This window comes from Colletotrichum phormii, assembly GCF_030913505.1.
Source record: "Colletotrichum phormii strain CBS 102054 chromosome Unknown BDP81scaffold_17, whole genome shotgun sequence".
In the NCBI taxonomy this organism is placed as follows: domain Eukaryota; kingdom Fungi; phylum Ascomycota; class Sordariomycetes; order Glomerellales; family Glomerellaceae; genus Colletotrichum; species Colletotrichum phormii.
Window position 1 is genome coordinate 776,955 of NW_026851459.1, and position 22,305 is coordinate 799,259.

The window sequence follows — 22,305 nt, forward strand, 5'->3', positions numbered from 1 at the left end:
TGTTTTCACTTGGGGCCTCACTTCCTTTCTTGACCGAGCGTGTCCAATGGAAGGAAGGACCCTTGGTCTTGACGTAAAAATCTAGTTCTTGCCAACCAAAGGTGAAAAAGATAAATGCATTTTGTGTGTTCAGGTTGCAAGAATGGGCCTAGAGCCTGAGGTTTCTCTTCTCCTGGTTTGTCCTTCCTTCCTGCAATCCTTCTCGATTGAACCACGTCCTATTCCACGTATATTGAATCCAACAATTCGTGATGTCTCTGCCCATACCTCCAATGCTCTGATCCTCTACGATTCCTCCCCAGCAGAGACGTGTACCCCTGAAGTGATCTCGACACGAGCACTAGGGAAGCCTGCATCATCGAACCGTCTGTCGGCTGCTCTAGCCCAGCTCAAATCGGCAAGACACCGTGGCCTTGGTCCATGTGACTTCCTGTACCGTGTTGACGCCCCAACGTTGGCTGGATCCTAGATAGCTACTCTCCATCTCTTTGTGCTTGCCTTGGGGGAGCTACGAGCTTTGCCTGCGGTAGACACATCGGATTTACCCCTGCCATAGGAGTAGCAGGTGGCGCAACTGAATTTGCTGCCTTCCCTTAAGTCCTCAACGTCGATTGGGATCCGGCTGAGTGATAGCTGGGATGCTAGGTCGGGCGATTTGGCTCTTTCTCAGAGAGCCCATTCGCTCTCCCGTAGCGACTACGATAACGACGAAGCCGTTGAACGTACTCTGAGCAGCCAATATCTCGCGGCATGCCCTGTCGGTGGCGAGCTTGTGAGTTCATTTCAATCTTCTCAAAGAAGTTGACATCCGAAAGCTCACTTCATGACTCGTCCATTGCGTCGGGATCGGGCTGCTCAGTAGATTCACCGGAACCTCCCCCGAGCGCGGCAATCACTTGTTCGAGCCCCTCCACCTCGCCCATGGCAAACTTCCTGCCCTCACCCTGCCACTCGCCGTCGCGCACATCGCCATCCTTGCCGAGCTCCAGCCCACGCACATGCTCCAGATGCTTCCGCGTAGCCCCCTCGACATACTCCATCCTCTCTCGTCTCCAACTCTTTTGCTTCTCGGGGCCGTCCTCGGCGCTGGACGGGTCCTTGAGATCGGGCATGATATTACGCAGCGACGTCGATAACGCGCGCAGCGCCTGGAGTTGCGACATGTTGAAGGCGGTCGTGGTCGTTATAGGCGCTTTGAAGTCCCCGTCTGCCAAGTCGCCCTTCTCCTGCAGGAACTGGAACGGCGCCCTGTCATCGGACCCCTCGACCTTGACCTGCCCCACCAGCGAAGCCCTGGATCCGGCGGGCTTACCGCCAATGACCCCTCGCAGCTTCGCCAGCAGCGCCGCGTTCTTCGCCTGCTCGGCGTGCAGCATCACGTTCAGCCGCTGGCTGGCCTGTAGCTTCCTCCTCAGCGCATCGACGCTCTCCCTCGTCGGCGCGTCCTCGTGGGTGGCGTTGAAGTCGAGACCGTCGTAGTGGGCGAGGCGCATCCAGTTCCGCTGGCCCTGCTGGATGCTCAAGATGTTCTTCATGACATACAGCTCAAACTTGTCAAAATTCTTGTCAATCGCCGCGCACAGCAGCGTCTCCAGCTTATGGACGCCGTCGACGATCTCGAGCTTCGCGGTCTCCTCGACGTCGACAACCTCGTCCGCGGACCGCTTCTTCTGCTTCAGCGCCTTTTCGAACCCGAGCGCTTTCGGGGGCGCTTTTGAGAGACCCTGCTCGACGCGGTCGAGCGTCTTGTCGGCTACGGCGTTGACATTGTTGATGATGCTGTCCAGGAGCGACTAGGAGATGTTAGTCCTGAGGCGTCGCGTGATCTCTGTACCAAATGTAGACCTACAATTGGTGCATATCCCAGATGTTCTGTCAAAAGTTCGACGTCGATTATCGTGCGCTGCGCCATCGTGTTCAATCGGCTGATGGGCTTGTCTGGGGAGGTTCGTGGTTGAGTGGGCGGACAAAGTGCCGTCTCCAAAGACGCGACGGACGCGACGAAAGTCAATATTTGGTAAGGCACATTGACCGAGGGGTCTATTCCCCCGAGAGGGGGGGCCCGGGGGGATGAAGGCCTGAATCGCAAAGCGTCCAACAGGGGGGCACCCTCCCCCGAATTTCCAGTCCAGCGGCCCAGCACGGCGACACCCGTAATCTTAGCGATTTCGATGGCGGGTAACACTGCCACGCACCTCGGGCGACGTCACGCAGGAAACCAGGATGGAGCGCTGACAGAGATCCACCGCTGGAGACGACGCAATGCGAGCCTCCACCGGTGCTTTTACATTAATTGCACAACCTGTCGTCGACAAAATCTCCCCTTTCCACACGCCAAGGGCACGAGTCAACAGCAACACTTCCTTCCTCCTTTTCCCTTTGTTCGACCCAGGCCTCCGCAACAATGTCGTCGAACTTTGGAAATTTCATGAAGAATGGCTGGCACCCCGAGAAGCCGGGCACCAACTTCAAGGGCCAAATGGTATGTCACCGGGCGTGGTGCGTCTCTGCAGCTGCAAAGGGGAAACTGACCAGACACACGACAGAACGGCCTCTTGGGAAGAAAAACGGATAGCGACAAAGAGGAGCGCGTCGCCAGACCCCTAACGTCCCTCACAGATCCCTCAACCTTTGCACCGCCGCCAAAGCGTGTCCCGGGGACAATTGCACCCCCGCCCCCGCCATCACGTTCCAACGCAACATCACCTGGCGTACCACCGCCGCCGTACGACGACTCGAACCGATATCAGCAGCAACAAGAGGAAGGCGTAGAGGAAGAACCGGCGCCGCCCAGGCCGTGGCGCACAGATAACACAGGCCTCTCGACTGCCCATCTGCCGCCCCCGCCGGGAAGAAAGGATGGCGCCGACGGACGGACGCCGGTGCCGGGTCAAGCCGCCGCCGCACGGCCGCCGCCCCCAAGCTTACCACCGAGACTACCGCCCAGGACACCCTCCGCTTCGTCGGTAGCAAGACCGGCGTCACCCGCACCACCGCCGGCATCAAGCAGCGGCGGCGGATACCTGAACCAGAACGCAATGAACAGACTAGGAGCAGCAGGCGTCTCCGTATCCGCACTAGGCATCGGAAAGTCCGCCCCCGAACCACCGACCCGATCCAACGCAAGCAGCCCCGCGCCACCTCCCCGGACCGGAGCCTTCTCACCGCCGCCGCCTCCGCCTACCAGCAGCAGCAGCAGCGGAGGCGGTGGCCACATGAGCGAGTTGCAAAACAGATTCGCCAAGCTGGGCAAGTCCGCCGCCGCCAACCACCAGTCCTCCACCCCGCCGCCGACAGAGGGCACCACGACGAAGCAGAAGCAAGCCGCGCTACGCACCGCATCCGACTTCCACAAGAACCCGTCTTCCGTCTCCGTCTCCGACGCCCGGTCCGCCGCGTCAACCTTCAACAACTTTCGCCAGCGGCACGGCGAGCAGGTCAAGTCCGGGGTCCAGAGCGCCAACAACTTCAACCAGAAATACGGCATCACGGAAAAGGCTGGAAACTATGCCGGAAAGGCAAAGAGCTTCTACAACGACCAGGTAGGGCAAAAGCAGGCCGCGACTACCGCGGACACTACTACTACTACTACAACTGCGCCCGCGGCTGCGGCACCGAGCCCGCTGTCGCCTCCGCCTGGGCTGGTGAACGCGATCGGGAAGAAGAAGCCGCCTCCACCGCCGCCCCCAAAGAAGAAGCCTCAGCTGGCTGGAGCACCAGCGCCGCCGCCGGTGCCTTCGCCTCGAGCACCCGGGCCTGGCGACGACGATGAGGCACCTCCTCCGATTCCCTTGGCAACAAAGCCGACGTTCTGAGCTCAGCTGGGTTTGTGAGGCGGTGGTGGCTGGTGGACATCACGTACGATGTGAGGCGGGGCTGGTGCATTATTACGTTTTTACTCTGCTGCCGGCCAATGCATTCTGTGGCGTTTTGTTAATGGTCAGGCTACCTTCATCTTGCGGGGTAGCATTGAAAAGGGAAACCGAACCACTTTGTTGTGGGATTTTGGAAGCAGAGCATTGTAATTCACTTTTCAAGTATAGAATGAAGCTCGTCGAGCAAATGTGTATAAAAAAAGGTTGTTTCGTTCATATGGGTCATAAGCACGGCCGACGCCTGGTGTGCACTTTTTATTTTTTTGCTTGCTACGGGGGCTTTTGGAAGGGATATATGCCAAAGCAGATGGGTGGTACGCTATAGCAAAGGTGTTTTTGTAAGACGTCAAATTCTTCGGTCCCAAAAAAAAAAACACCGATAAAATCTCGAGTAAAAAAAAGACAGGGAAAGAACTGATTCCGTGTCGAGATTTAAACCTTCATGCTCTCGAGGCCGTGCTGCCAGACGATGATGTAGGGGGTGACACCATCCTCGCGGTAGTTGAGGAGGATGACCCTGTCGACAGGTTAGCGACGGTTGGGCGATAGTCATTGAGGGGATTGGGATTTTGCTTACATTCCATCGGGGTTCATCGACTCGCCAGTGTAGAACTCGTAGTCCTTGAAGTTGGGAAGGAGGGTCTCCTTGACGTACTTCTGGGCACCCTTCTCGAAGGCGGTGATCTTCTCGGCGGGGGCGTTCTTCTCCTGAAGGGCAGTCTTGACGGCCTTCATGTAGCCTGTTTTGCGGAAGCTTGTCAGTTACTTTTTTCCAAGCATTTGGAGCGAGCTTCGTTGGGAAGTCTGCCTTGTACTGACCCTTGAGGTAGGCGAGGAAGCTCTTCTTGTCGAACTGGGTGGACTGGAAGCGGAAAGAGTGGACAATGTTGTTGACCTTGATCTCGGCGTCCTCAGCACCCTCCTCAGCCTCCTCGGCGGAGGCGTTGGCGCCGGTGTCTGTGTGAATGTCACTCGTCAGAAAATGTTTTGTTCCTTGATTGTATCGATGGGTTTGGGAAGCGCGCGGGGTAAGCGCCCAGCGGCGGTGTGTGTGTGGTGGCGGGTGGGTGGTTCACGAACCGACGTTGACGGCGCCCTCGGTGATCATGGCGCAGTCGGCCTCGAAGACAATGCCATCGACGTCCTTGAGGTCGTAGGAGTCCGAGATGATCTCGTCTCCGGTAAGAATGTCCTGTGTTGCGGTTGTTCGGTCAGCACTCAAGAGTGTTCCGTATCTCAAAACAACATTTTTTTCTCAACCCCCGCCGTCCAATGGCGGGGGATTTCCGAAGGAGGGGTAAAAAAACAGCTTTGCCCAATGGCACAAGCCGTTCTACTTCTCGATGGAGATTGCAGTTTCGCGATAGCAAGAAAGACGTACCTTGTAGATAATCATCTTGGCGGTTTGTCTGAGGTGTCGAGGAGGTGAGGTATTGGCGAGACGGCAAGTTCGTTGTCTGGGTCTGGAGAAGTAGGAGGAACGAGCAGAAAGGAGGGGGGTCGCTTTTGAAGGGCGAAAAGTGTTCGCAAATTTGGCAAGTGGGAGGGACTGTGTTTGGTGGGGTTTTCTGAGCTAGTCTTTATTCGGACTGGCGGCAAAAAAAAGCCAGGCGGGTTCCTGTATCCGTACTCATTGGCTGTTAGTGCTCGAGCTGGTGGTCTGCGCCAGATCACTAACAACGTGGCGGGCTGCCCGAAAGGCGAGAACACTGAAGGTGCGGGACGTGGGACCAGAGCCTGAAGGAGGTATCAACCCGATGAGACTCGACTTTCAAGGTCTCCTACGACAGTACCTTGCTGACTGTTTGCCTTTCTTATCTTATCACTGAAGTAATTGTATAGAGGAACAATTCATTGACCATGGTTCAAATGCACAGAGCATCGTTGGCGCCTGTGGCATTTTTCTCAGCCAAGACTGACTGGTCTGGAGCATGTGGTGTTGATTTTGGCGAGGTAGTCTAGGCGTCTTACCTAAGCCGTAGATCTGAGCTCGAGCCCTCGGCGCCGCTACCGGGCTTTTATGATACCCACCATGGGTCGTGGCTTAACGGGATTGAAGCTGGGATAGCCTCAATTACGTTCTGCAGCTGGTCGAGAGCGGTGAGCCCAGCCCAAGGCTCCCATCAAACAGTTCTTCCGGGTCACATGAACACTCCTGACGTGTAACATCGTCTGGTGTTTTGTAAAGAGCCCGACACATGGGGTTGGGAGTGGGATGGCATTCATGATCAAGGACCGCCCTTGAGATAAAACATTGATTTTGATCCTCCTTTGTCAGCATCCCTCGTCACTTTCATCATCCTCTCATTCTTCAGTCGTCCTTCTTGTTGTTTGGTCTCACTGATAGGTTTCCTGAAATGTCGCTGGATCATCTGAAAAGGGGCGCTTATTCGAGTCCAGAGTGGGCGCATCATGCTTGTGAAATTGCCTTACGGTTTACCTAAGCCCCCCCTCTTGGAGACAACACCATTCGGCGCTTGGCACTCGATCGCATCGCAGTAACACGGGCTTACTTAAGCTACCGAAGCGTCCGCGTATTTACGGCATCGACAGGGGAGGGCCCGGTGGCCTGACACGGCAGCGTAGCAAGCCGCACATGGTTAAAGAGGTGATGACAGCATGGGCAAGCCTGTAGAGCCCGCCGCAATCTACGCGAGCAAACTCGTGACGGGCACTCGATACAAGTCCGTCCGTGATGAAAGTTATTGAAAGAAGAGTTGCTTGAAGAGAGTATGCGTTGACGTGTTGTTGACGTGTTGTTGACGGTTCACTCACCGGATACCGCAGCCATGGATTTTGACTACTTCCACAATAGAGGTCAGGTACGATTGACCATGTCGAAAGGCTGGGGAGACAAGTGAATAGTTGTGGTTCGATCTGTGGCAAAAGCCGGGAGACGGTCGAAAGGCGAGAGGCCCGCGCCTTTTCACAAGCGAGATTGATAAAAGCGCATCATTCCTGGGCCTGGGAACCCGGCGCGGCGACACCTGCGTACGGATACCTATGAGAGAGATGGACCTATTACTGCGTACTCCGTAGAGGGAGAAAAAATTGTCCCGACGTCGCCGCTAATCAGACTCAACGATCCGTACAATCCACAGAGCAAGGTACCCAGATAAACTCCATTTGTACCTACTATCAGGCGCATCCAAGCACCGCATGCACCGGGCGCGCAAGTCACTCTGGTCAGCGTAATACATGCAACATTTTGGGCGCATTGCGAACAAGGGCCAATGCTAGTCCAAGCTAGTGAAACCTCGAACCAACTCGCCACCAGTCTCCCGACGTCCATCCTCACTACCACACTCACTACCTTACCTTACTGTACTACCTACGTGACTACTAATTACAACTCGCCTGCTGCTGCTCTGCTCCGTCTCAGCCCTGTGCTTCGCTCTCTGCTTTGACATCCTCCACCCAACCACCATCCCTCCCACCTGGCACTGGCACCCCCAAGGATTGGCATCTCATATATCCAACTTCCGTCCGCTCCTTACAAACCGCCTCACCCGCCACACGAACCCGTCATTCCCTTTTTTCTTCTTTCAATCTTCCTCCCTCCGATTCTTCGCCTTGAGACGCACACGAGCATACAATTCAATACACCTTTGACCGACGCAATCCCTAATCCCACCACATCCGAACCGACCGAGCAAACGAGAGAGAGACCGCCGAACCCGAAAACCCGCCATGGTAAACGAAACCATCCCACCCACGATGGTGGCAAACTTCACGTCAACCGTCGGCGACCTCCCGCCCCTCCCGGAATACACCCTCAAGCCCTACGCCGACCTCATTCCCGGCCTGCCCGACGTCTACCTGCGCATCTTCCTCCCCATCGTCGTCTACTGGATTCTGTCGCTCTTCTTCCACGTCATTGACGTCTACGACGTCTGGCCGCAGTACCGCCTGCACACTCCCGAGGAGATCACCAAGCGCAACCACGTTTCCCGCTACGAGGTCGCCCGCGACGTCCTCCTCCAGCAGCTCATTCAGGTCGGCATGTCCGTCTTCCTCGAGTACATTGACGAGGAGCAATTCACCGGCCAGGAGAACTATGACGTCGCCGTCTGGGCCACCCGCGTCCGCGTTGCTCAGCGCGCCCTGCCCACCATCCTCGGCCTGCTCGGCCTCAACGCCGCTTCTCTCGCAAAGAACATGTCCGCCACGCACCCCTTCATCGCCGGTGCGCTTGCCGGCGGCCACTACCCCTTCCTCACCACCGAGCTCGACGGGTCGCACGCCGTCCCCGTCTTCGCCACCTGGGAGCTGCTCGTCGCAAAGGCAATCTACTGGCTCGCCATTCCCGGATTCCAGCTCTTCGCCGCCATCTCTATCCTGGACACATGGCAGTACTTCCTCCACCGCCTCATGCACGTAAACAAGTGGATGTACAGTAAGTGACAGCCCAATTCCCCAGACCCTCTCGGGACTCCGACTCGGCCGAATGGCCTCCGGGGGTAGTTTCGGCGCAAAGTGGCAAACAGCTCAACTAACAGAACATCTCTCCCAGCGACCTTCCACTCGAGACACCACCGTCTCTACGTCCCCTACGCCTATGGCGCCCTCTACAACCATCCGTTCGAGGGCTTCCTCCTCGACACCCTCGGCGCGGGCATCGGCTTTCTCCTCACCGGCATGAGCGCGAGGCAGGGACTGCTGTTCTTCTGCCTGTCCACCGTCAAGACCGTCGACGACCACTGCGGCTACTCGCTGCCCTGGGACCCCCTCCAGCACATCACGAGCAACAACGCCGCCTACCACGATATCCACCACCAGACGTGGGGCATCAAGACCAACTTCTCCCAGCCCTTCTTCATCTTCTGGGACCGCGCCCTCGATACGCGGTACAAGGGCGACAGGCAAAACCGGTTGCTGGCGTCAAAGGGCAAGGGAGCCGCGGTGGCGGCCAAGTCCGAATAAGGTCCTTGAGGACTTCGGCGATACTGTCACAACAACAAAACACATATAATACAACTTACTCCTTTTTTTTCAATTCTGTAAAACAACCCAACTTGCCCCGATACCAAACACCAAACGATCAAATCAGAAAAAGAAAAAAGTCGAGACCGGTTTCTGGATTCGCACATACAAAACGCGGTGGGGAGGAGCCTGGTTCTCGCAAGCAACAACACACACACAAACCACCACTTATACAATTAATTACAACTAGGGAAAGCATTGGGAATGAGGCGTTTTCAAATCATGTCGAAACAATGGCACACGTTCGATTAAAGGGGAGAGGGAAGGGAGGAGCAGGTCGCTCTTTTTTTCCATTGTCATTGTTTCAAGTATTGTGACCAACGAAGAGAAAGACTGGCCTGGGAATTTGTATTTTTTTTATCTTGTCCCTTCCAGGCTGTACACACACTCGCAAGCATGCGAGTTTTGCCTTTGCACCCCCCCCCCCCCCCCCTTTTTATTTTTTATCACCCTGGGCCGCCGGACATCCTTTGAGATGTTGGTGTGAATGCCCCTCGCTCTTTTCATTCTAGCGGATACATGGAAGACCGATTTGGAGAAGGAAGAGGCAGAAGAGCAGGATGAACATGAGGAAGAGCAGGAGGATGCGGGAGGAGGGAGGAAGAGGGAATGAAGGGGGGAAAAAAACACAAGATAACCCGCTTACAACTACATTGACTAATGGAAAGATTATAATAAATCTTATATTCGGTCCTGCCGTAGACAGTGACCTCCCTGTGAGATTTTGACGGATTCATCTTCAAGGTGTGTACCAGCAGGCTATGTATGTTCTACGTCGATTGTATTTGGCCTCGGAAGAGAGAGATAGGACCAAGCCGCAGAACGGTTCTGCGGTTTACGTGTTGCTGCGATGATCCCCCATCCTTCTCCCGTTCTATTCTCAACATGCAAGTCCCAGCACCGCTTCTATAATTATCGACGTGCGCCTCAAACGCAGATGCAGACAGACGTCGGGACCTCATGTAAGTATGTACAGGTAGGCAGATATGCAGAAACTATTTGACATTTCGTACATATTCCATATAACCCGCAGGCAGCAGCCGTGGCAGCAGTAGCATGCAGTCACAGAGAAGGGGCAATGAGCAAGGACAACGATAGTATCGTCGTTCGTCGGAGTTGGAGAATATGTAACTTCCGAAGGGGGGCGGTTCTCCGTCGTCCGAACGCTTGGGGCTTTTTTCTGTCTCTGTCTGTCTGACCTATTTACACTACCTTGGCTATTTGCCTATGTGCTTGTTGTCTCTGCTGCTGCTGCTGCCGCCATCACCACTTGACCGCTGATTTGACGGGAGCTGTTGCGTACGGAGCGTGCTGCGTGCAGGCCAGGTCCGTTGATTGATGATTCACAACCCATGGCACGAATACTCAACCTCATGCGTATTCCCACGAACGAAGACCCCAAACCGTCATAGGTCCCAAGATTCCAATAATTCCTCCAAGGAAGCAGCGGCCGTCGAATGATGGTCGAACGGTATGATTGTGCCTTTAACGCTCTACCCTTGGAGCGTCAGTCAGATGGGCAGCCTTCTTGGGTGGTGAGCAATCTAACCAGCCGGTCAGAACCGCTAGCTAGCTAGTAGCTTCCCCTTTTTGTGGCTTTTTGTTTGCCAGAAATCTTGGTGACGGAGCGATGCAGCTCCTGTGGGATTGGTACCTGCCTCACTCACTCACCTCACTCACTCACACCTATCTATCATCACCAGGCTGCCTGGGTGGGCCTCGAGTTTGAGAGGTCGCGGGTTCGAGTCGACCTTCTTAGCAACTTTTTTCTCACCATTTCTCAAAGTTGATTGATTGGGCTTCCTTCTGAGGATAATGTTCATTCAGTATCTTTAAAGACTGCGTCAAAGCACAATGGCTCCGCTCAGCTGCGAATGCTCATTGTCCCAAGTCTACCCATGTATGTATGTAAAGAGCAGTCCCCGCGCCACGTCTGGAATGGGATCATCCGACAATCTGTTTCCTCCTAGTTCCCTGAAAGGATTCTTCCCGTTCATGCAATGATGTTTGGAAAGAAAAACAAAACATACCTACAAAAACGGAATGCAGCCAACGTGCACATGCGCACATTGAAACGGGCGGCGAACTGGACACAACTGGCCGTGCCACGAAACAAGGCATAGGAGGCACCCGGGGCGGCGATCTGCCACTCTGCACTCGAGCCTGCGCGCGTTTGGGAAAAGCCAGTCTTTTTGTCATGATCACAACGGCCTCCGTGCTTTCCAGAGAGAATCCCGAAGAATGGCGAGCGGAGGCCCCCATTGGGCTCATTCGTGACGAGGCAAGGTCGATCGAGCCTCTGATAGTTGATTGATTTGACACTTGACAAGTTCGGGGACGCGGAGTTCGAACGGGGTAAGAATCTCGGGGAGTCGGCGCCACAGGCTGGATGGACGTCGTGGGGAATAATGCTGATCTTCCAGGTTGGTGTCACTCATCCTCGCCGCGAGTGAGACGACGACAGCTGTAGTCGGGATCCTCTGCCTGTGGTAACTTCTTATCGAGCACAGGACAACACATGGCGCCAATTATCACTGCAAGTGATATTGTCCGGTAACATGCCATTGGGTCTCTAGCTACGAGGTTGTACACCATGGCGCTTCTTCGAGCCACAATTGGAAGTTCGAATTGGAGCACTAGGGGTCGGGAAGTTTGAGTTAACTGCGTCCCACTCCTGAAAACCAACGGCCACAGCATTGCTCCGGCGTTGCTTTTCTTGAGACATCCCACCGCAGTGTGGACAACCTCGTGATATTTGATGTCTTACACACACACTGGATCAGGAGAACCAGGAGATTGGGTGTGAACAGGGGTTCATTCCACTCTGGCATTGGGTTGGACCCTTAACGGCTGTTGGCTTCCAGACGTTACCTCGAGGGAGCACGACAGCCAATGAACTGTTCGGCACCCGACGGCCCCCGGAGTTCTTAGTTTTCTGACTGCGACGCTGTGCCTCAGCCAGGACCTATGTGGCAAGCTTCCTCAAACATGACAGTTCGTTTGAGTCGGGGAGAGCTTAGACAATCAGCGAGTGATGGGTCTGGAGAAGTCGAATGCAGTACAGATGAACTGAGGACGGCCACAAACATGTTTCCTGCGACGTGGATAGATTGGATCCGAGTCGTGAAGAAAATACTAAAGCCCCAGGCTGTGGCTGCGCGTACAGTCGGCTTCTACCGCCTTGTTTGAGAATTGCAAAACAAAGGTAGCTGTCGAGTCAAGTTGAGACGAGTATGGAGTCGGCCGTAACCGTTAAGCTAGGACCATTGAAACCTTGCAGTCTCTGCAGAGCGCGGAACCGAGGGGAGGAGATGCAGTCTGCTGGCCGAGTGTGCTATTTATTCCCTAACACCGATTACGAAGTCGTCGCTCAGTTCGAGATTAGAGTTATTGGGCAACCACAATTGTTTGAGGCAACGCCGATTTTGTACGGGACAGTCGGCGGCGGTCTGGGTGTCGCTCATCACAAGGTCTCGACTCGGCGCCGCGTCGCATGAAGAAAGCATACGAGCGTAAGTCGTGGTGGGTAGCCATACCCAATCAAGCCTTTAACGCCAGCTCGGAAATATCGAAGTTGCCAAAGAACCTCTTTGCAAAGTGTACAACTCCAAGACGCAAACAGGCAGATTGTGCGGCAACGCAGGCATCCGGGACGTGAGATTTAGGTGGCCAAGTCATTCCGCTCTATGTTGAAAGAGCTGCTACCGCCCCGTGTGATGCAACCATTGCATTTGCTGTCGTCCTCTGCCCGCCAACGGGCAAATGCGCCATTCGTGTATGACCAAAGTCTCCCGTTCCACCGGTACCAAAGGCGACGCTAGATCTGTGGCAGAAGGCATCTAACGTGAAGCTATGCAATGTCAACGCTGTGGAGAGACGAGGTAGCGTTCGCCTTTGCAGGTCTGCTACCGGCCGTGAGAAAGAGCTGCACAACACCACAAAGGAAGAAATGCAGGGCTCAGCATCTAGTTCCTTGCGCTAGTGCACTCCGGTGGCTGCAGCTACCACCCCACAGCGGAGACATATCGCGTTCAATGGCTTGAACGCCTGTCAAGATCCGGTCTGTAGTATCGTCGGTGGTGGAGTGGGTAGTGATGTTCCGTCGACGGACTCCAGTTCGGCGCAGGTCCGATCTGGATTGGCGGGTTCCCGATTCATCTCGATGGTCGAGAACTGATGGCCATGCCCGTTGACCTAGCCTGAGTGTATTCAGTTGCGACGGAAGCGACTAAGGCCGGGAACGCCAACAAGCTATTGGCACCAAGCCGCAGGATGCTACCTGTAAGCCGGTCATCTGTGAGAGAGTGAGACATTGGCGGTCAAAGGCAGCTGGACTCGGATGGGAATGGCAATTCCAACGAAACCAGTCGGCCGTGAATTGCAAATCGTGACGGACGGTAATCGAGGTATGACGCCGAATGGGACCCTGCATCGGGGCAACGGACAATGCGATTGTCCTGGGTTGCTGCGTTGCTGCGTTGCTATGTGTCCGGGTTGAGGTGGTATTGGGCCCTTGGGATCATGCCTAGACTGGTGTCAACTTGGATCATGTTAATCAGGTGCTGGTTAGCTGGGGCAGCCACGTCGGCGATACCACAAGAGAGACGGCCTGACAATGAGGCCCGGGAGACGATTGAATGACAGGCACGTCACTTGGGAGAGTTGTTGTGGTCGTGGCATCATGTGAGGCTTGCTTTTCATGCTGAAAAATGCAGTACGGATGTCGCGGAGATTCCACGACGGCGTGCTGTGTTTGTACGGAGTATCGTGTGGTGTGCTGTGGAGTGAGGTCACTTATGAAGTAGCAGTGTAGGAGTGGGCTTCGTCCAATGTAAGTGAGAGGTACATCTGGGGTCGGGAAGCCTTGGCAACGAAACCAGGTATTGCCTGGGGTACATGCGGATACAGCCAATTTGATCGATCGAGATCTGCGTGCCGTGGCTGCTGACGAATGTGTAGTGTTCGATCGCCCGCGGCACTCCTCCCTGCACCATCTTTTGGTATGGAATCTGTGCTTCCAGTACGGAATATAACATATATCAAATCGGATAACGGCAGGTTGCGACGGGCGACGAACAAGGAGGGCGCGGTCTTGGGCTCCTGCGTCAAGAGGCCGACGGAGGTCGGCGTTGGGCTCCCTCGCCGTCCACGGTACCGGGAGACCGAGACTGATTGGCCCCCGGGCTGTCACGGTTCACCCGTTGAGCGTTGTCGTGGAAGGAGAGGACTGAGTGACTGGCCAGTAGGTTCCTTGTAACGAGTGGTATGGTCGGGAATAGACACGGGGGATTTGGGAGGAAGGAATACACGAAACACAAACCCAAACTGGCATCACCACGGTCGTGCCGTACCTGCCTTCTCTCTTGTAGAGAAGAGGTGGAAGGAAGGTGTGCCCACCTACCCACCTACTTCCTGTACGGATACGTAGGAAGCTGCTTACCGACTTTTACAGGATGACTGACGCTCCGCGATGGTTCTTTCTCAAAGGGGAAGACGAATGCGCCAGCTGCGACAAGAACGGATGACCATGTTCTTTCCGTCTTTCCGTCTGCTTGTCACGGTCGACATTTCGAGGCAAGAAAGGCGCACGCAAGGTGCTTCGCTCTGACGGTCTCCTGGCTGCATCCTGCAGGTACAGAACGGTGTCGCACGCACGCGCATAATTTTACGCAGTATTCATACAGGTAGGTACACAGAGCTCTCTCTTCTCTGACCTTGAGCCGTCAGCCGTCTCGAATGCAAATGGCTTGGCCATCTTTCGGCCGCCTCAAGTCTGAAGGCTCAACTTCACCTTGTCACCTTGCGCCGCAAATAGAGAGATACCAAAATACCCAAACCAACACCTGGCTACGCCACGAACCAACAGCCAACCGCCGTCTTTCTCTGCTTGCGGTTCTGAGACGGACCCAACGTCACCTTGATCAAATCGGCCTTCAGGGCTCCAGGGCTCCAGTCCAAAGTCACCTTCAAGGTTATTTCCTCGCAGCTTTGCAGCCAATCCCCACTGCACGGTACCTTACAATAACGGACCTTAATTAAAGAACACCGTCCAATAGATCCTCCCGCACGGCAACATCCCCCTGCTCCTGCACCCGGCACTCAACCTCGAACAAGGAGTCAAGCTCAACCCACATGGCCTGTCGAGCCTTTGCTAGCCCTGGACACAGTAGCGCGCTGCATGAACTGTTACTGCGCATCAGTCTGCTCTACGGATACTCAGTCGCCTTCGCCATTCAGGCCTCGGGCTTTTCAGCAGCCTCTACCACACTACCAACTGCGTCAGGAAAGGCCCGTTGACTTCTGTACCAAGTTTGAAAGCCACGATTTTGCTGGCTGCGTCGCCCAACGCCGCTGTCGCCGCCCCATCTCTTCCCAATCTGGTCCAACTACCTTCACCATCGACGCCTCCTCCGACCGGGGTCTTGCGCGGGTCTCACGGAATTACCAGAGGCAGAAGGGGGCTTGCGGGCGCTCAAAGCGTCGCCAGATCGAGAAGAAGGACCATTCGGTAATCCACACGAGTCCACCACGCTTCTCCTTCAGCTCTTGTCTTTCGCTAGTGCCCGTCGAGGGGCCCTTCAAATAGACTGGGAGACCCTGGCTTGCCCGTCACTCTTCCACTGGTCAAACCGGCCTGCTGAGGATCTCTGCTACGACCGTCTAATTATTCTCTCACCCGCGCTACTGCTTCAGCTTACAAAATCCTGGGTCCAACTCCGTCCAAGGCTCGTGAGACGTGCCCCCGTTTCCGTCCGAGGTTCATATTTATTACAGAGCAACCTCGAAAGAAACTTCCTCGACAACTATCCCGTACCTGTCCGTACTCCGTACACCGTACTCCGTCCTCCCACAAACCGGTCCCCCAAAGGCTCCAAACCCAAACCACCAACCTACTCGAGACGGGGTACCTGACGACCATCTCAACCTCTAACACCCCATCTGGACATTTACAATTCCTCCGTTACCTCGCCTGTTTCCAAACCTAGAAACCGTACCTGCTTTGCCGTCTTTGCTCTGCATGCCCAGGTCCCGTCCGCTTGTTTCTCTAAGCGCTCGCCAGTCAGCGATCGACTTCACCCTTCCAGATCACCAACACGGCGCTTCCTCGCGCATCCGGTCCCCTCCATTGGCCGCCCACCCTGTCCCTCAATTTCAAATCTGACTCGCCTGTCCTCAACCCGGTGCTGCTCTGCGTCTATCCAGACAGAATGGGACTGCTCCTGGCGTTTCATTGATATCGAATTAGACTGTGGTATCCCAACCAACGCGGGCCAAGTCGACTTACACCACGCCGGCCGGGCCAACGTGCAGCTCCAAGCCTCCCCAGCTTTACCCGTACCAACATACGCGGCGCAGCGGGACAAACATTCCATCAATTGAGACTTACACCCCGCGACCCTATTTGACTCGGGCTTTCGCCTTTTTTCTAGCTTCCCATCATGGACCCTACAACGACGCTCTTTACGTTCATGCTGTGAGTGGTTTTTTATCTTAATTCTTTGGAACCAATTTGGTCTGCTCGTTCTGGTCGCTTTCGTTTTCTTCTCCCGTTCGCTGGTCGAAACTTTGGCGTCGCTTTCGCTCCAAGCTCGTAAGATCGATCGTCCTCTCGTTCGAACTCGCATAATTTGTATGTCTGGCCAATAGCCTTGATCCCCTCGTCCCATCACGCCTTATACATGACTCCTGCACAAATCCAAGAACGGCCGAGTGAAGCACAAGGCCTGCGAAAGTTCGCTGCCTCTCCTCGTTTAGCATTCACACACATCTCTTCGGCTTCCCCAAAGGGTCGGGGAAAGCAGTCGGGGACCGGCGCCGAAGGTTGTTTGCTTCTGCTTAACCGTGTGCTTGGGCTCATGCTTCGAACATTGTCGGATGGAAAAGTTTATATCGGGTTATGCTATGCCCTACCTCCCCGGCCCTGGCCTGCGCCCGTTCCTCCCCTCACACCTTTTCACCTGCCATTACCAGCTTCTCAGCGGCAACCTTCCGAGAACTCCGTCAAACATCTTGCAAAGCCAAAAAGCGTCGCCGACGGAGATCGGCACCTCTTCCGCTCCTGGGAGAAGACAGGGGGACCAGGTCTGATGCTCGGCGCAAGCCCAGTGGCTGGTGTCTTGGCTTCGCATCATACGCTTCACACCTTTTCACTTGCTCTTGATATATAGTACCAGAAGAAGCCCCTCCTTTCACTTTGCTGACCATCACGACTATGTAGTCAGACTCACCCGACTGTAAGATCAGTACACTTGGTCGGCTCCTGGGACAACTTCACCAAACCATACATCATGGAACGAGATATCCGACGAGATCGCGGCCAATGGCGCGGATGCCACACCTTCAAGGACATTGTTCTCGACGACGACTTGGGTGCGAGGGATACGAAGCGCAACGGCGGCCTGAAGATGGGAAACACTTACTACTACTATGTAGGTTATTTGGCGACGCTAGGGCGATCTGGGCACTAACACGTCTCAGTACGAGATTGATGGAACGCAAGAGTCGCACAACCCGGCACTGCCTACCACTACCAACTGTCCTTACCTTCCTGGACAGACTGTCAACACTCTGGATGTCCCTACCGAGGTGGCCGAGCGGAAGAGAAGCGCATCCTTGGGCTCGCTCCGCCCTGGTGAACAGAAGACCATGAACCCCGAAGACAAGTTCATTACGCCTAGGCCACCGCCACCAGTGCCTGGCGGTCAAATCCGCAGACTGGGCTCCGCACCGGCCGCACAACCTACCAGAGCCATTTCCCGCACCGGCTCTACGTCTCCTCCGCCATCTTGGCGTCGCATGTTCAACAGGAAGCCATCTACCAGCCGGCTTGCTGAACGCGGTCGTCAACCCGACGATGAGGACCGCCCTCTTTCACCGTACTCTGGGTCTTCTTCGGACGACAACAGAAGCCCAGGTTCATCAGAAGGAAGCCGCACTCGCGACCTTTCCCCAGAGTCCCTGAGGCGATTCCTTTCCGATGAGAATCCCTTCGCCAGCGCTTCCTCCAGCGCCTTTGGGCGTCCGCCTGTCGCCATCCCCGACGATATCGCCGAGGAGGGAGATGATGATGAGAACTTTGCCAACTCGGCCTACGAGATCAACCCCTACACTACCAGCCTGTCACCACCGCCCTTCCAGCGCTCTCACTCTGACAGCACCCTGCCGGTAGTGCACGCACCGAGGTTTCTCACTCGCGAGAAGAAGTACTCGCCTCTTCCTCCGCTACCTGTCAATAAGGCACTGAGGGACCTGGCAACGGCACCATCCGCCTCGCGCTTCTCCTTCTCGTCTGACTCCAGCGTCGCCTCCTCCATCGGCCCTATCTCTCCCGAGGATGACACCCCATCCTTTTACGACTCTACCGAAGAGGATCGCTACTCCAACGAGAGCGACGCCAACTTTGTCCAGCCCCTGTCACTTCCCAGCACGAGGAAGCCGTCTCTGGAGCAGAACTACAGCTTGCCCCGGGCTCCCGGAATCAAGGTCCACCCTGGCGTCCACACCATGGTCGCCGCCCCTGCTAATAACGGCCTCGATGACTTGGTCAACGAGATGGGCTGGATGGTTGATGTCATCCGCGGCAAGGGCATCTAAACAAACAACTACTACGCGGGTCACACTACACGGTGACTTTGCACTACCGTCGTATATATTGATGGCCTAGCACACGCACGGCCACCTCGACGGATTACATATTAGGTTATACAAAAAGGCGGCATCGCATCAGCCTTCCCCATTGGGGCTCAGGGCTGGCCAGCTCGAACTTACCAAGGAATAGGAGTTTTGGACGGAGTACTGGACGAGATATACCCTTTCCTTCCCCCTTCTACAGCTACTACCACTCATGGCTTTCATGCCAACGGCGCTTTATGGAGTGGACATTTTGAGGAATTTTGGGGGCAACGGAACGGAAATCACACAGGAAAAAGGTGGGAAATGGGAACGGCGCAAATGTGGTACACATTACCATGGTGTTTGGAGTATCTGGGTCGGATTTGTCGTGGCTGCATTCAAGCAAGCTCATTGATGGGAAACGGTACTCATGCAAGCGAACTAGCGTTGCCAGTTTAGGAAGAACGAGATCGTGATAGATCAATGAAACATCTACAATGACTCAAGAAGCATGAAACTCCTTCTCCCTCTCTGCCCCATATGTCAAGTGACAGACACCGTTGTGTCAGTTCTCTCAATGCCCCGGGTTAAGCCGCCGGCTGTTAAATTACGGCATGGGGCCACTGACAGATTTAGCCTTTTACGAAAGTAAGCAAACTTGGCTCCTTTTCGAGGCTTGGGCTCAATAAGCTTCTTTCCGCGTGAGTGACTCGATCATCTGTGCACCCGCGGCTGGGAGTTTCAGAGGGTTCGAACTTCGGAGGGGTGGACGGTGGAAGTTCGCTGTGAGGCTCGGCCGAGGCCTCGTACGAGCTGGATGGGGTATTACTGCGATTGGATGGGATGTGAGAGAGAGAAAGAGTTTGTGTGTGTGTTTTCCTGCATGGGTGTGTATATGTGGGTGTGTGTGCTTAGATAAGAGTACGTGTGTGCCTAGATATGAGTGTGTGGATGGAGGAAGGTTGTTGGATGGACGAGCTTGGGGATGGAGCAAGAGTAAGCGGGAAAAAGATGCTTAGCATGAGCATTTAAGCCAGTGGGAAAAGACTTCCAAAAGGGGAAATGTGTTCATCAAACCATCATAGAAGCTTAGCCATGCAGGTCATTGGGTTTTCTTCTTGGGATAAGGTACGGTGTGGAATGAGGAGGAGGAGGAGGAGGAGGAGGAGGAGGAGGAGGATGACGACGATGCGTAGTTGGTCAATGGACTGGGTTCCCGACGGACGGGCGTTTATCCTTCTTCTCTTTTTCCGTGACTTTCTTTCTCTTCTTGTTGTTCACGATGTTTACCTTGGGAAAGCGGCCGCAAATTGGCCGGCACTTGGGTCTAAGGCGAGGCATCTCGAGGCTTTTACTCGCTAGTTGAAGACTCTGGGAGAGATGTATGTAAAGTCAAGTATATTCCTTCTGATTGGGTCCCATGGTTCCAAGATATCAGCTTTAAATTCCTCTTTGTCGTTTTCGTCTTATTCATTCATTTGACGGGCAGATTCTTGGACTTTTCGTCTCCAGCGAGCGTCGTCATGGGCTTCTGTCACTCGGCGTGGTGAGTATTCTCCTTGCCCTACTTGCCGTGTTTTCCCCGATCAAACCCGAGGAGAAGGACGACATGTATTCAGATACGATGGTCCGTTCCCCTCTGTGTGTCTTCCGGTGATGGTGTCTTAACACGTGTGTGCTCAAGGGGACTCACTCGTAGGAGGAGAGGGGAAGGGTGAGTGTGAAAGAGGGGGTCGGAGATGGAGGAAGAAGCAGTTGAATTACAATCCGATTCACCCAACGAGACCCCTCAAACGGCCTCTCTCTAAGGTAGCGTACCTTTCATTCTCATCGGCATATTCTTCGCCAAGTGATGTCAACGTCGGAAACGAAAGAAGAGTTAAGACGGGAGATGAGGAGATGCGAATATTTCAGCGAGGTATAGGTGTGGGTGTTCCTATATTTGCGAAATCATCCTCATCCAGACCCATTCATCCAGGTATCCAGGTATGCGCCCACACCAGCCAGGCACCAGGCACCAGGCACAAAGACTCAAAATCTGGATGGTGGATTGTAGGACTTGTAGCGGTTGCTTATTCTTCATGCCCAATCGGCGACCTGTGGGATTGGGATTAGGATGGGTGGGAGTGAAGGCTCAGACGAGGGGAAGGGGAGAAAGAAGACGGAGGGTATTACTGAGACCGCAACACTGTTAATCATGGGACGACGATGTATTAGTGAGCGCAAAAAAAAACTTGATGATGTGTGTATACGTACGTACGACTTACATTGCAGATAGAAAGCTACGCGAAGCAAGATCAGGTACGACTACGAGGAACGAATGAAAGCTTCGGACGGTGGGGAGGGGGAGGAGACGGGAATCCGATATCGAATCCGAAAGCTTGGGATGGTTGTGTGTATGTGTGGTATGGTACGGGTTGGCTTAGCCAAAGTGAAGGTTCAGGGGTCGAATGGTTCAGGGGAAGAGGGTGAAGCATGCTTTGACGAGGCTCAACGTCGGATGTGAACCGTGTCAACAGCCTTATTTCCTGCAATGCTACCATAGTACTCTCCTCTCCTACACTGCGCGCGTGTAAAAGGATGTATGGGTAGGTGTGTCTGCGTGCGAGTACGTAGATAGATGCATGGGATGGCGTGGTGTAGCAAAATGCAACACACGTAACTTCATCCCTCCCCCAACTCCCATCCACCACCCACACAGCGTTTGATGGTGTTTTCGACCACAGATTGGATTTCTGAGCCTTACTGCGTCCTACGGCGTTACATTTCCTCGTACCTCCCCCCCCATCTTTTACTACTTCCCTACCCCTGACCTGTCGGCCTCTTCCTGACCATGCGTTCCTACATACCCGCACCCATCACGACTCAGGTCCCCCAAAACATAAGAAAAAGTCGAGACCTGTACTTCGCATTAGACTTTTCCCTCTTTACTACGGTAGTATACGCCTGTGCGTTGTAAGTGGTCTGCTTGTAGGATTATACGTAACTACGTAACCGCGCCCTGGTCTGAACAAGAAACCATCCCAATATTTTCGGCGCGCGCGAGAGAAAAAAAAGAGATCTGGTGAAAAAAGTCAACCACTACACCCCCAACGTCCAAACATGTTCTTGAATAACGTTTTTCATGCCCTCCAGGCAGCCGTACCACCTACCCATCCTACCTTGGCCAGTCTTCTGGTTTGGTCTACTTTCGTTCTGCTTCCCCCCCTTTCGTGCTTCATCATCCAGCTTCCGAGGGCCCCTTGATACCATTGAATTGTGTCATTACGCACGATGTGGGAGAAAATCTCAAAGAGACTTTGGGGACACGGAGGAGAAACAAAGGGGGAGGGGGACTTATCGTCGGGCTTTTCTTTCCCGGCCGAAAAGACTCACCCGGAGTACCTTGGAGTACCGGAATTCTATTTTACTGTTCACGAGATTGCTCTATACCATTGGACTGGACCCTTTGTTCTAATGTGGTCGTCACAAATCTCTAATTGGTGATACACAGGAATAATATCATACCACGATGACCGGTAATGCGCAATACGTACAGCACAGACAAAGGTGAGAGTGAAGCAGTTGATCAATTCTTCTCAGAGCACTTCCGAGACGTCAGGTCGTCTTCCTCACAACGCCCTGCGGGTATTGTCACAATAGTAATACAGCATTCCCGTCCCATCCCACACGAAAAGGCCATATATAACGCCGTACCCAATACAGCAACGGCCTAACAAACGCCCGTGAACATCGGGGACCTCGAAAAGTGAGCCCAGTCCCATGTTTTTGACTTTCCCTCCTACCCTCCTTCTGAGCTCCCCATGTGTATGTGTGTAGGTATGTGCCTTGTTTC

At 54.4% G+C, this 22,305-nt stretch overlaps 6 protein-coding genes across 6 annotated transcripts; 3 read left to right on the forward strand and 3 right to left on the reverse strand.

Moving 5' to 3' along the window:
• Nucleotides 1-821: 821 nt before the first annotated feature.
• Nucleotides 822-1,912, reverse strand: BDP81DRAFT_326092 (Mis12 protein-domain-containing protein; the record flags this gene model as incomplete). The annotated part of the gene is made up of 2 exons (XM_060585032.1): nt 822-1,793; nt 1,850-1,912. 2 exons carry the CDS (start codon nt 1,910-1,912, stop codon nt 822-824), a joined length of 1,035 nt encoding a protein of 344 aa, XP_060442325.1.
• Nucleotides 1,913-2,404: 492 nt separating this feature from the next.
• Nucleotides 2,405-3,815, forward strand: BDP81DRAFT_326504 (uncharacterized protein; the record flags this gene model as incomplete). The annotated part of the gene is made up of 2 exons (XM_060585071.1): nt 2,405-2,482; nt 2,547-3,815. The coding sequence occupies 2 exons, from the start codon at nt 2,405-2,407 to the stop codon at nt 3,813-3,815; spliced, it is 1,347 nt and encodes a 448-aa protein (XP_060442326.1).
• A 246-nt stretch (nt 3,816-4,061) lies between these two features.
• Nucleotides 4,062-5,509, reverse strand: BDP81DRAFT_70209 (translationally-controlled tumor protein). Its single transcript, XM_060596176.1, has 5 exons — nt 5,257-5,509; nt 4,956-5,067; nt 4,695-4,832; nt 4,453-4,615; nt 4,062-4,392 (listed from the first exon to the last, which is right to left on the reverse strand). The coding sequence occupies exons 1-5, from the start codon at nt 5,269-5,271 to the stop codon at nt 4,308-4,310; spliced, it is 513 nt and encodes a 170-aa protein (XP_060442327.1). The 5' UTR covers nt 5,272-5,509; the 3' UTR covers nt 4,062-4,307.
• A 2,083-nt stretch (nt 5,510-7,592) lies between these two features.
• BDP81DRAFT_326295 (fatty acid hydroxylase superfamily protein) lies at nt 7,593-8,798 on the forward strand (the record flags this gene model as incomplete). Its single annotated transcript, XM_060585050.1, has 2 exons — nt 7,593-8,271; nt 8,389-8,798. 2 exons carry the CDS (start codon nt 7,593-7,595, stop codon nt 8,796-8,798), a joined length of 1,089 nt encoding a protein of 362 aa, XP_060442328.1.
• A 7,052-nt stretch (nt 8,799-15,850) lies between these two features.
• On the reverse strand, nt 15,851-16,620 carry BDP81DRAFT_70277 (uncharacterized protein). Its single transcript, XM_060596178.1, has one exon. The coding sequence runs from the start codon at nt 16,523-16,525 to the stop codon at nt 15,932-15,934; it is 594 nt and encodes a 197-aa protein (XP_060442329.1). The 5' UTR covers nt 16,526-16,620; the 3' UTR covers nt 15,851-15,931.
• Nucleotides 16,621-17,046: 426 nt separating this feature from the next.
• BDP81DRAFT_70266 (uncharacterized protein) lies at nt 17,047-18,573 on the forward strand. The gene is made up of 2 exons (XM_060596177.1): nt 17,047-17,287; nt 17,337-18,573. The coding sequence occupies exons 1-2, from the start codon at nt 17,147-17,149 to the stop codon at nt 18,450-18,452; spliced, it is 1,257 nt and encodes a 418-aa protein (XP_060442330.1). The 5' UTR covers nt 17,047-17,146; the 3' UTR covers nt 18,453-18,573.
• Nucleotides 18,574-22,305: the final 3,732 nt, after the last annotated feature.